At 42.7% G+C, this 13,095-nt stretch overlaps 1 protein-coding gene across 1 annotated transcript in view; it reads right to left on the bottom strand.

Annotated features, from left to right (window-relative positions):
- LOC126267855 (uncharacterized) overlaps window positions 1–11,892 on the bottom strand; it is a 52,704-nt gene extending 40,812 nt beyond the window's left edge. Inside the window, exons 1-2 of the mRNA XM_049973165.1 lie at window positions 11,876–11,892; window positions 11,597–11,806 (exon numbers count right to left, since the gene is read on the bottom strand). Coding sequence (XP_049829122.1) covers window positions 11,597–11,806; window positions 11,876–11,892 — 227 coding nt within the window. The remainder of the gene's footprint in view (window positions 1–11,596; window positions 11,807–11,875) is intronic.
- Between the last annotated feature and the right edge of the window lie 1,203 nt (window positions 11,893–13,095).

The following is a 13,095-nucleotide window of genomic DNA, read 5'->3' as shown; positions in this document are numbered from 1 at the left end:
GGAGATGAAGATTCTTGCAGTGGTTTAGAGTACCACGGAAAGCTGCATCAAACCTTTTTTGAACTGAAGATGACAACAACAACAACAACCAAAGAAATTATATCTATGATGACAGAGGCAACGGGGAATGGAGCAAGTATCATGGACCCACCAATGTCAACTGGCGAAGAGAGTAACAGAGTTGTTGCTTAAGTTGAAGAAGCTCTGCCCATCACATACCCGATTACATCAGTAGTAGCCAATCAGGCAGTTCATTTTTCCCACCCATATGTTTTAAGAAATCTCCGCAGATAACTAGCTGTTTCTTCTCAGTTCAACATGCATCCACATTTCTCATAAACAGTTTCCTAGAGGGGATCTATAGACTGTTACAGTTATCATGCAATTATTCATCAATAACAACTCACAAGCACATGCTTTTAAGTTCTGATCAACACAAAAACAATTTGTTTCAACATTTTTTTACTTTGTGCCCATCTTTTACATACGTTGTTGTAGCTCCTCCTATTCCATGTTAACTCTACACAAAAATGATGCTAGTCTACAATCCCTGACATTTAATTTCTCCATCTTGGTTACATGGTGTTCACAGAGACATAGGCCATCTATCATTTCAGAAATTTCCACATCTTCTACGCACACAAGAAGCTCATTTACCTTGTTTTTCAAATCCCTAATGTTGTAATGAAACCAAATGATGCCACGTCTAAATTTTATCATAAAGGCTTATATGAAACAAGACAAAGCATAACACATGTAATTAAGACATTATTATTATTAGTAGTAGTAGTAGGAGGAGGAGGAGGATGAGGAGAAGAAAAAAATGGTAATAGCATGGTAATACAAGACATGTGGAAGATATGAATAAACATTCTTCTACACAAATTTTATGTTTTAGCCGGGTTGATCATTACCAAAATCATGGAAAATACATTCATATGTGAGTGAATGAATTAATACAATTTTGGAACAACCTGAAAGAAGCTGCTGGCTTGTGGAACAAAACCAACTCCAAAAGTCAGAAACATGTGCAGACATGATTTCTGTTATGAATACACTATTCACAGTCGTATCCTTAGGTCACTTCTGTGTATGATAATTTTTATTGCATGTCTCAGTATAACAACAGGAAGAAACATCTAAGTTCCTCAGTGCAACTTCCAAATTGCTATAGCAAGAACAAACACACTTAAGGCAAATTTGCTGTGGGGGTTGTCTTAAGGATTTTAATGTAGTTCAGCAGCATAAGTACAGTATTATACCAGCACAGATTTTAAAAAAAATATTCAAAATAATCCTGTTATGGTTCAAAAAATTTAACAGAATAGGAAATATAATAATGAAAACAATTACATAATGTAATTGTATAGATAAATAAAAAGTCCACTCACCAAGCAATGACAGGAAACACACATAAAAGAAGATTATAACTAGATGAACTATTGGAGCCAATGGCTCCTTCTTCAGGCAGAAGCATAGAAACAAAAGGTATGGAGAGGTTTAGGAAAATGGTTAGATTTTCAGGAAGCCAACCAGCACACTGCAGGTCTGGGGAGAGTTACCACACAGGATGGCAAGGAAAGACAGACTGTTGGAGACTGCACTGGATGAGATTTGAAAACCTGAGAGCTTAATGGTGGAAGACAGGGTAATATGCAAAATGGAGATTACTCCTTAAACATCATGCATTAGTTAATAAGATTGGTATGGCTTGATTTGGGGAAAGAGACCAAATAGCATAGTCACCAATCTGCCTTTGGTAGTACATTTTTTGCCAATTACAGGGCTGCTATAGATGGTTGGTACGAGAGAGCACAGGGCAAGTCTTTCAGCAGAGACAGTCACAGGGTTAGGAGCCACAGCGTAGGGAGATGGTTGCACAAGGAGCTTTGGTGAGGATGAGATCGGTGTTAAGGAATGTGGCATGGGATTCAGAACAGGACCATGCCAAAATCTAATTGGGAGAAGGTATTCTGTGATTCCAGGAATTTTAACAGGTCAGTCTCACACCCCCCCCCCCCCCCCCCCTTGAACCATGGACCTTGCCGTTGGTGGGGAGGGAGGCTTGCAAGCCTCAGCGATAAAAATAGCCGTACTGTAGGTACAACCACAACGGAGGGGTATCTGTTGAGAGGCCAGACATAAAAATGGTTCAAATGGCTCTGAGCACTATGAGACTTAACATCTGTGGTCATCAGTCCTCTAGAACTTAGAACTACTTAAACCTAGCTAACCTAAGGACATCACACACATCCACGCTTGAGGCAGGATTCGAACCTGCGACAGTAGCAGTCGGGCGGTTCCGGACTGCGCGCCTAGAACCGCTAGACCACCTCCGCCGGCAGAGGCCAGACAAACGTGTGGTTCCTGAAGAGGGGCAGCAGCCTTTTCAGTAGTTGCAAGGGCAACAGTCTGTATGATTGACTGATCTGGCCTTGTAACAATAACCAAAACGGCCTTGCTGAGCTGGTACTGCGAACGGCTGAAAACAAGGGGAAACTACGGCTGTAAATTTTCCCGAGGGCATGCAGCTTTACTGTATGGCATGGAAAGCTGCATCAAACCAGTCTCAGGGCTGAAGACCACAACAACAACAACAGTCTCACCATGAGTTCATATGGTAAAAATGCCATTAATGTATCTAAAAGCAGCCAAAGGCTCAAGACTTATGGATCTGAGGAAAGCACCCTCCAAACAACCCATGAAAAGGTTGGCATAGAAAGGAGCCACTCTGATTCCCATGGTCATAAAACTGATCTGTTTGTATGTCCGCCACTCAAAGGTGAAGTGGTTGTTGGTAAGTATACAATTGATTAACCTGGGTAGGAAGGATGTTATAGGTTTGGAATCAGGTGACACTGACTGAGGGAATGTTCAGCAACGGACAGACCATGTCCGTGGGGATGTTGGTATAAAGGGAGGTGACATCAATGGTGACAAGCCAGGTGTGTGGTGGGAGTGGGAGGGTCATGGATTTCAGACAATCTATGGAAAGATTTGTACTTTTGATATAGGAGGGCAGTTTTTGTACTTTGAGTTTCAGGAGCTGATCAACTAAAGCATATATACATTTGATGGCTTTGAAGCCAGCAGTTACAGGATGGCCAGGATGACTGGGTTTGTGTATCACAGGAAAAAGAAAAAAGGATGAGGGTGTGTCATTTAAGAGGAGTGAGAAGTTCTATGGATTGAGGTATGAGTCCTTAAGAGGGGCTTGAGGTTTCAAGGATTGACTGCATGTTAGTTGAAATCAGAGAGATGGGATCCTGATGGCAGGCACTGTATGTAGAGGTGTCAGACAGCTGCTGTAGACCTTCACTAACATACTCCTTTAGGTCTAGTACCATAATGGTAGATTCTTTCTCTACTGGGAGAGTAATGATGGATTCATCAGCTTTAAGGGGATGCAAGACCTGGACTTCTACTGAGGACAGGTTAGAATCGTGTTGTAGGGACCTGAGGAAGGGTTGTGAAGTCATGCTGGATCTGAGGAATCTGTGGAAGGCTTTTAAGGGATGATTTTGAGGTAGTGGTGGTGGATAAAGTTAGGATCAAGGTCTGAACTGTTCAAGGCAGGGTTCAATTTCAGGTTTGCTGTTGGAAATGTTTTGGGATTGGGTTGCAAAAGTAATATTTCCAGTTGATATTACATCTGAAAGAAAGTATTTCCTTTACCAAAGAAGCATGATCAAATGCAGGTTTATGGGTGAAAGTGAGATCCTTACATAATACAGGTAATTCAGGAGGGGAGAGTTCTTTAGATGAGAGGTGAAGAACACTGTACTGCTGTGACTGTTTCTTGTGATTCTCAGTTATTCTTGGTCTGGGAGGCAGTGGTGTAGTCCATTGGATGTTAAGGAGATTGGGAAAGCTCATATTGTAAGAGAGGAGTGGTCGTTGGTGGTGTGGCTGTTTAGAGAGCTGCTGAGGGACAGGAAGGGAAACAGCACTTTTCAGATAGTGTAGGAGAATTTGTGATAGCTTTCTGAGGTAAAGTCTGGCATGTTGTTGCAGTCTGAAGATGGCTTCATGGATGATACCATCCAAGGAAACATGAGGGACACATAACTGCAGGATTTTGTAAAATGAGGGAAGTTTTGTGGAGGGGAAATTGGCTTATGAGCCATATAGGTCACAGATTAGTTGGATAAGAGCAAGAGATTGCCTTATTTGGAACTGTAAAAGAGCCTGATGTAGAGTAGAATTACATTCAGAAACAAGTACTTTCAATGTTAGGCCATTTGGAGTAACTCCAAGGGATGAGCAGGTTTTAAGAAACAGAATGTGTGAGTTTAGTTTTGACAGTGCCAGAGCACATTTTTGAAAAGAATGGATTTATCATGAGATGGGATTCATCAAGGGAAGTGACACCCATTAGGCGAGTTGAAATCATTGGAGTGTGTGATAAAAATGGGAGTGTGGATAAAAGACAGAAAAATGGAAGAAAAGCAAGGAGAAAATCAAAAAAAATTATAAAGATTTGTATGATAATCATGAGAACTGACAATGGTTAAGAAGAGGTAATGAGTGGGTGAATTATATGATATGAAAAAAATGATTTTTAAATGAATAAAAAAAGTGATTGGGAGTGTTGAGAAACACATTTTTTTTTTAATCTGAGTAAACAGAAAGTGAATGACATATGATAAAACATCAACTACTAAGCTGTGAAATTAATGTGACGTAAGAGACAGCAACAAAAGTTTATCGAGCAGTGTGGAGAAAATCAAATGCACAAAAACATGAATGAATTACATATAAACAAGATAGGTGGACTGGGGGAAAGAAATAAGCTGTCTTATAAATCAGCGTAATATGATCAGGAGATGGCCATGCAGTGAAATGAACCATAGATTGTTATATGCAGATTCATAAATGTTAATAGAATAAATAAAAATTGATGAAACTTATAATCAGGTCAGGAGAGACTTACCACACCAGATGAGAAGGAAATAGTGATTGTTGGGGACTGCATTGAATGAGATTTGAAACCTGAGATCCTAATGATGGGAGACAGGATAATATGCAAGACAGATGTTACTGCTGATACATCATGTGTGAGTTAATAAGGGTGAAAAGCTAATTGCATTGTACATACCAGAGGTGGGAGAGGGACAGTGAAAAATAGACAGATTAAGCCATATGAAAGACGTAGAAAACTAAAATAGAGGAATAAAAGAGTACTTACTGTGAAGAAATGTTGAGATGGAAGATATTAAAGTAAATTAAGGTCAGGTGGGGGGGGGGGGGGGGGGGGGGGGGAAGACCCAAAGACATGTTGTAGGGCTAGTTCCCACCTGCAGAGTTCTGAGAAACAGTTACCTGGGAAAGAATACACATGTTGTGTGAGGTAAAATAGGCTTAGAAGTAGTGATTGCCATGATGTAGAGAATGCTCTGCAACAGGATATTGTTTGATGCCAGTAAACACATGCTGCGTATGCCCTGTCATCCTAAAGGATAATTTGGTGGTAGTCATACCAAAGTAAAAAGCTGAAAAAGCTGAACAGTATTTACATATCATCTTTTATATGATGTGTCGTTTCACAGAAGGCTCTCCCTTTAATAGTATATGATTTGGTAGTTACAGGTCTGCTATAGGTAGTGGTAAGACACATAGGGAACGTCTTGCACTGGGAATGGCCACAGGGCCTAGGAGTGATATGTTAGGGAGATGGGTGCAGAAGGAGCATAGGATCTGACAAGAAAATTGTGTGGATTGGGAGGGTGATGAAAAGCTATTATGGGTGTGGTGGACAGAATTTCAGAAAGAATTAATCTCATTTTGGGGAATGATTTTAGGATGTCATGGCCCTGTCAAAGCAGCTGATTAATACATTCCAGAACAGGATAATGCTGAGTCATCACTGGTGAGCTCCAAAGCTGTTTTTTTTTTTTTTGTGGAATCACCAGTACTATGATTGGATGTGTTTGCCTAGAAAATCTGTTTTTGAACTAGGCTGATGGGTTAATTACATGCAGTGAATCCTGAGAATGTAGAATGATGGCATATTGTTGGAAACAGTCAGCATCTGAGCAATTACATTAGACTAAAATGCCAAGATTGTATGTGAGGGAATCTTTGATATGAAATGGGTGGCAGCTGTCAAATGTAAGTACTGTTTGTTTGTTGGTAGGTTTAATGTGAACAGAATGTTAATCTGGCCGCTGGTGAGGACAACATCAAAATCAAGGAAAGTGGCATGGAATCTGGGATAGGACCATGTGAAATTTAACTTGGAGGAGGTATTAAGAGACTCCAGGAATTTTAACAGCTTAGCCTCACCATGAGTCCATATGGTAAAGATGTCATCAATGTATCTAAACCAAACTGGGGGCTGAAGACTTATGGATCCCAGGAAAGCTCCCTCACAGCGACACATGAAAAGACTGGCACAGGAATGAGCCATCCTGGTTCCCATGGACATACCACTAATCACTTTGTATGTATGCCTTGTGCAGTAGTCTTTGGTAAGTATAAATTTGATTAAGGTGAGTAGGAAGGATTTAATATTTTTTGAAACAGTTGGGCACTGACTGAGGAAGTGCTCAACAGCAGACAGAACATGTATGTGGGGGATGTTGATATAGAGGGAGGTGACATCAACAGTGACAAGCAATGTTTGTGGTGGACTGGTACAGGCACAGATTTCAGATGATCTAAGAAATGGTTGGTATCTCTGATATAGGAGGGGAGTCTTTGTACAACCCATAATACAAAGACTCCCATAAAAGTCTGATTTTCCCAAATTCTGAAGTGTGTTTTCTACCGTTTTACCCAATAACTGTCTTTTTTCCTTTTTTTACCACTCTCATGTTTCCTAAGTCTCCATACTGTCTTCTTTTGCCATGGTGAATCCCATGTCACATAACATTTGTTCTTTTCGAAAACCCATTTTCGGACTACAAAAATAAGATCACACAATCTGTTTCTTGAAACGTGCTCATCCCTTGGAGCCCTCAGAGTTATTCCAACAGGCCTAACATTGAAAGTCCCTGTTTCTGGACGTAATTCTACTCTACACCAGCCTTTTTACAGTTGCAAATACAGCAACCTTTTGCTCTTACCTAGCAAATCAATGATCTATATGCCTCAGCAGCCAGTTTCCACTCAACCAGACTACCCTCATTTTACAAAATCCTGCAGTTATGTGTCCCTCATGTTTCCTTGGATGGTATCATCCATCAAGGCATCTTCAAACTGCTGCAACATGGCAGACTTCACCTCAAAAATCTGTCCCAGCTTTTCGTAAACTACCTGAAGAGTGCTATTTCCCTTGCTGTTTCTTGGCAGCTCCCTAACCAGCCCCACCAGCAACAACCACTCCTCTCTTACAAACCAAGCTTGGCCAACCTCCTTACCATCCCACAGCCTTCATCAGTGCCACCCAGACCAAGAATAACCCAGAATCACAAGAAACGATCACAACAGTACAGTGTCCTTAACCTCTCATCTAAAGCACTCTCCCCTCCTGAATTATCTGTATTACGTAAGGATCTCACTTTCACCCATAAACCTGCATTTCATCATGCTGCTTTGGTAAAGAACCTACTTTCCTTCAGACATATGGAAATATGACTTTGCAACCAAATCCCAAAACATTTCCAACAGCATACCTGACATTGAATCCTGCCTTGAACAGTTCAGATCTTGATCCCAACTTTATCCACCACCACTACCTCCAAATCATCCCTGTGGACTCCTCACACTCACATTGCTTCACAACCCTTTCCTCATGTCCAAAAATATGGTTCAAATGGCTCTGAGCTCTATGGGACTTAGCATCTGAGTTCACCAGTACCCTAGAACTTAGAACTACTTAAACCTAACTAACCTAAGGACATCACACACATCCATGAGTGAGGCTGGATTCTAACCTGCGACCGTAGCAGTTGCGTGGTTCAGGACTGAAGCACCTAGAACTGCTTGGCCACCACAGCTGGCCTTCCTCATGTCCCTACAACACGATTCTAACCTGTCATCTGCAGAAGTCCAAGCCTTGCATCCCCTTAAAGCTGATGAATCCATCATTACTCTCCCAGTAGACAATCAATCTACCACTGTGGTGTTTGACCAAAAGGAGTATGTTAGTGAAGGTCTACACCAGCTGTCTGACACCTCTACATACAGTGCCTGCCATCAGGATTCCATCTATGCAATTTAAACTGACATGCAGTCAGTCCTTAAAACCTCAGGCCCCTATTAAGGACTAATAATCAGGATTCCATCTATGCAATTTAAACTGACATGCAGTCAGTCCTTAAAACCTCAGGCCCCTATTAAGGACTAATACCACAATCCACAGAACTTCTCACCCCCCTAAAACCACACACCATCATCCTTTCTTCTTTTTCCTGTGATCCAGAAACCCAATCATCCTGGCCATCCTATAGTTGCTGGCTTCCAAGCATCCACAGAACTCATATCTGCCTTAGTTGATCAGCACGTGCAACCCATAGAACAAAAACTGCCCTCGTATCTCAAAGGTATCAACCATTCTCTAGGTCATCTAAAACCCATGCCCCTCACCCTCCCACCATATACCTGGCTTGTCACCACTGATGCCACCCCACTCTATACCAACATCCACATGTACATGATCTGTCTGCTGCTGAACATTTCCTCAGTCATAGCCCACCAGATTCCAAACCTATGACATTCTTTTTACTCAGCTTAATCAATTTTATACCTACTAAGAACCTCTCCACCTTTGGGGGCCATACAAAGAAACAGATCAGTGTTATGACCATCAGAAACATGATGGCTCCTTCGTATGCCAACATTTTCTTGGGTCCCTTGGATGGGGCTTTCCTGGGATCCATGTGCTCAGCCCCTGGTTTAGTTTAGATGCATTGATGACATCTTTACCGTATGGACTCATCGTGAGACTGACTTGATTAAATTCATCTTGCAATTAAATTTCATATTGTTCTATTCTGAATCCCGTGCTACTTTCTTTGATGTTGATCTTGTCCTCACTGAAGCCTAGCTACAAACATCACTTAAACCTACTATGGTTCCTACGCCTGTGACCATCCTCGCTGCAAAACTATGCACCCTCCTACCACCACCTGTAGCAGCACTGCAACTGGCAAAACACATTCTGTCAAAGGAAGAGCCACCTTTGAAAGACACATCATACACTCCTGGAAATTGAAATAAGAACACCGTGAATTCATTGTCCCAGGAAGGGGAAACTTTATTGACACATTCCTGGGGTCAGATACATCACATGATCACACTCACAGAACCACAGGCACATAGACACAGGCAACAGAGCATGCACAATGTCGGCACTGGTACAGTGTATATCCACCTTTCACAGCAATGCAGGCTGCTATTCTCCCATGGAGACGATCGTAGAGATGCTGGATGTAGTCCTGTGGAACGGCTTGCCATGCCATTTCCACCTGGCGCCTCAGTTGGACCAGCGTTCATGCTGGACTTGCAGACCGCGTGAGACGACACTTCATCCAGTCTCAAACATGCTCAATGGGGGACAGATCCGGAGATCTTGCTGGCCAGGGTAGTTGACTTACACCTTCTAGAGCACGTTCGATGGCACGGGATACATGCGGACGTGCATTGTCCTGTTCGAACAGCAAGTTCCCTTGCCGGTCTAGGAATGGTAGAACGATGGGTTCGATGATGGTTTGGATGTACCGTGCACTATTCAGTGTCCCCTCGACGATCACCAGAGGTGTACGGCCAGTGTAGGAGATCGCTCCCCACACCATGATGCCGGGTGTTGGCCCTGTGTGCCTCGGTCGTATGCAGTCCTGATTGTGGCGCTCACCTGCACGGCGCCAAACACGCATACGACCATCATTGGCACCAAGGCAGAAGCGACTCTCATCGCTGAAGACAACATGTCTCCATTCGTCCCTCCATTCACGCCTGTCGCGACACCACTAGAGGCGGGCTGCACTATGTTGGGGCGTGAGCGGAAGACGGCCTAACGGTGTGCGGGACCATAGCCCAGCTTAATGGAGACGGTTGCGAATGGTCCTCGCCGATACCCCAGGAGCAACAGTGTCCCTAATTTGCTGGGAAGTGGCGGTGCTGTCCCCTACGACACTGCGTAGGATCCTACGGTCTTGGCGTGCATCCGTGCGTCGCTGCGGTCTGGTCCCAGGTCGACGGGCACGTGCACCTTCCGCCGACCACTGGCGACGACATCGATGTACTGTGGAGACCTCACGCCCCACGTGTTGAGCAATTTGGCGGTATGTCCATCCGGCCTCCCGCATGCCCACTATATGCCCTCGCTCAAAGTCCATCAACTGCACATACGGTTCACGCCCACGCTGTTGCGGCATGCTACCAGTTTTAAAGACTGCGATGGAGCTCCGTATGCCATGGCAAACTGGCTGACACTGACGGCGGCGGTACACAAATGCTGCACAGCTAGTGCCATTCGATGGCCAACACCGCGGTTCCTGGTGTGTCCGCTGTGCCGTGCGTGTGATCATTGCTTGTACAGCCCTCTCGCAGTGTCCAGAGCAAGTATGGTGGGTCTGACACACCGGTGTCAATGTGTTCTTTTTTCCATTTCCAGGAGTGTATACCAGCTGTTACGTAAACACTGTTCGGCCTTTTACATTAGCATGACTACCACTAAATTATCAATCAGGATTCATGGGGACAGGTAGTGCATGTATACTGGCAACACTCAATGCCTTCTTGCAGAGCATGCTCTATAACATAACAATTGTGATCTCAGAGCCTGTTTCACCACATGTCCCATATGGTTCATTCCCCCAGACAGCAGCTTCTCAGAACTCCACAGGTGGGAACTAATGCTATTATATGTTCTGGGTACTCGCCACCCACCTGGCCTTAATTTAGGTTGTTGTTCTGTCTCAGTTTTTCTCACAGTAACTACTCTTTTCTTTACTCCGTTTTAGTTTCCTACATCTTTCATTGCCCTGCCAGTACATTTTTCACCGCTCCCCTCCCACCTCTGTTATGTACCATGCACTTAGGTTTTCACCCTTATTAACTCACACATGATGTTTAAGAAGTAATCATCTGTCTTGCATATTACACTGTCTTCCGCCTTCAAGCTCTCAGGTTTCAAATCTCTTTTGATGCAGTCCCCATTTTCATAGACCTCTGAATTCCTATTCCTTCACTCCTCTACCATCCCCTTCAACCCTTATGCCTGAGCAACTAGTCACTAGCTCCCAAAGCTTGCCTAATTATAATCTTCTTTTAGGTGTGTGCTTTGCCGCCACTTGGTGTGTAGATTTTTTATTTACTTATCCAATTAAATTATTTTGTCACAAAATGTAGTAAGTTATACGAAAAAGAGAGCAATTTACTTCCCAATAAAGAGGAAAATGGGCCTCTAAAGTCATGAATGCTGTTAAAAGTGGTGTATTTATGTAACCAAAAACTTAGTTAACCCACAAGAACACAAACAACAAGTTTTTCGTTGCCCCATATGCCAACATACTTAAAAAAGATGCATACTAAAAACATTAATGTGGAAGTTAAGCTTGACAAAGCAACCCTCTACAGCATACAAATAGCAGTTACTTGAGCTCAACATATGATAATTACTGCCTATTACTAGGTAAAGAAGGTCCATTACCTCTGAGTCAAGATTTCCACAAATACTTCATTTGGGATGTCAGGCACTATTCCATCTACTATTCCATTTGCATCATGTTTTTTACTCTTTTGACTTGGATTACTTCGAGGTGTCTGCTTAGGAAGTGGTTTCTGTCCAGGCCTTTTAGGAAATTTGTCCTTTGGCGATTGTCTTCGTCTATTATCTAATACTTTAACTTTTTGTTTCAAACTGTTGAAGAAATCTAATAAAATATAACCTTAGTAAGTTACTTGACGCTGATTCATTTACTACATATACTTGTTATCAGAATACATGCTACTGTTTTCTCCCTCTATATTATACAATCACTATGCATAATAAGGTTGTGAGACTGGTATGTGACAAATGTAAGTTAAATGAACTAGTGGAGTATAAATGAGACATTTAAGATGGTTACCTATCAATTAGACATTTACCTGATTAATTAATTAAAAACCAAATATTAACTACCTAGGTATTCAAGAATGTGTAAGAAGCCAAGTTACACATTAACAAAAATTGCAGTGACTGAAGGCAAGTTCTTCAAAGTATTCTAACAAAAAATTATGACTAGTGCTAATCTTCTCACACTGATAATGAAAGGAGCTATTTCTGGATTAGTTTGCCTAAGTAACATTAGCTGAAAGAGAGCTGTTTTCAAAATATCACTCCACTTCATTTAAATTTCTCAGCTGCTAGTTTTATCTATTACTGGAACCAAAGCACATATCTAACTCACTAACGTACACTACCAGCTATCTGCACTGCCAGCCATTTGAACTGCAACACCAGCAAGGAGGTCAAATAATAAAAAAACTATACACATACACTCATACGTCAGAGCATTATGACCACACAGCTAATAGCTAATATGTCCAACTTTGGATAACAGTGGCAATTCATGATGACATGGAAGCAGTGAGGCCTTAGTAGGTCATTGGAGGGAGCTGGCACCACATCTGCCATCTGCACATACAAGTCACCTAATTCCCACAAATTCTGGGTAAGGGGGATGAAGAGCATAGATGCCACATTCAATCATATCCCAGATGTATTTGATAGGGTTCATGGGGTGGAGGGGTTGGTGGGGGGGGGGGGGGGGGGGGGACATCAATAGGAGCTCGGCACTGTGTTCCTCAAACCACTCCATCATGCTCCTGGCCTTGTTACATGGCACATTATCTTGTTGAAAACTGCTACTGCCAACAGGAAACAAGATCAACATGAAAGGGTGTACGTGGTCTGCAACCAGTGTACAATACACTGTGGCCACCATGGTGCCTTGCACAAGCTCCACTGGACCCATGGATGCCCACAAGAATGTTCTCTTAAATATAAAGGAACCACTACCAGCTTATCTCCTCCCAAAGTACAGGTCTGAAGGAGCCATTCCCCTGGAAGATAATGGACTCACGACCTCCAATCAGCATGATGAAGCAGGTATTGCAATTCTACAGACCATGCAACACACTGCCACTGCACCAACATCCAGTGCCAGT

This window comes from Schistocerca gregaria, chromosome 4 (genome assembly GCF_023897955.1).
Source record: "Schistocerca gregaria isolate iqSchGreg1 chromosome 4, iqSchGreg1.2, whole genome shotgun sequence".
NCBI classification, from domain to species: domain Eukaryota; kingdom Metazoa; phylum Arthropoda; class Insecta; order Orthoptera; family Acrididae; genus Schistocerca; species Schistocerca gregaria.
The sequence above is the reverse complement of the archived record's forward strand: the minus strand, read 5'-3'. Positions and strand labels throughout refer to the sequence as shown.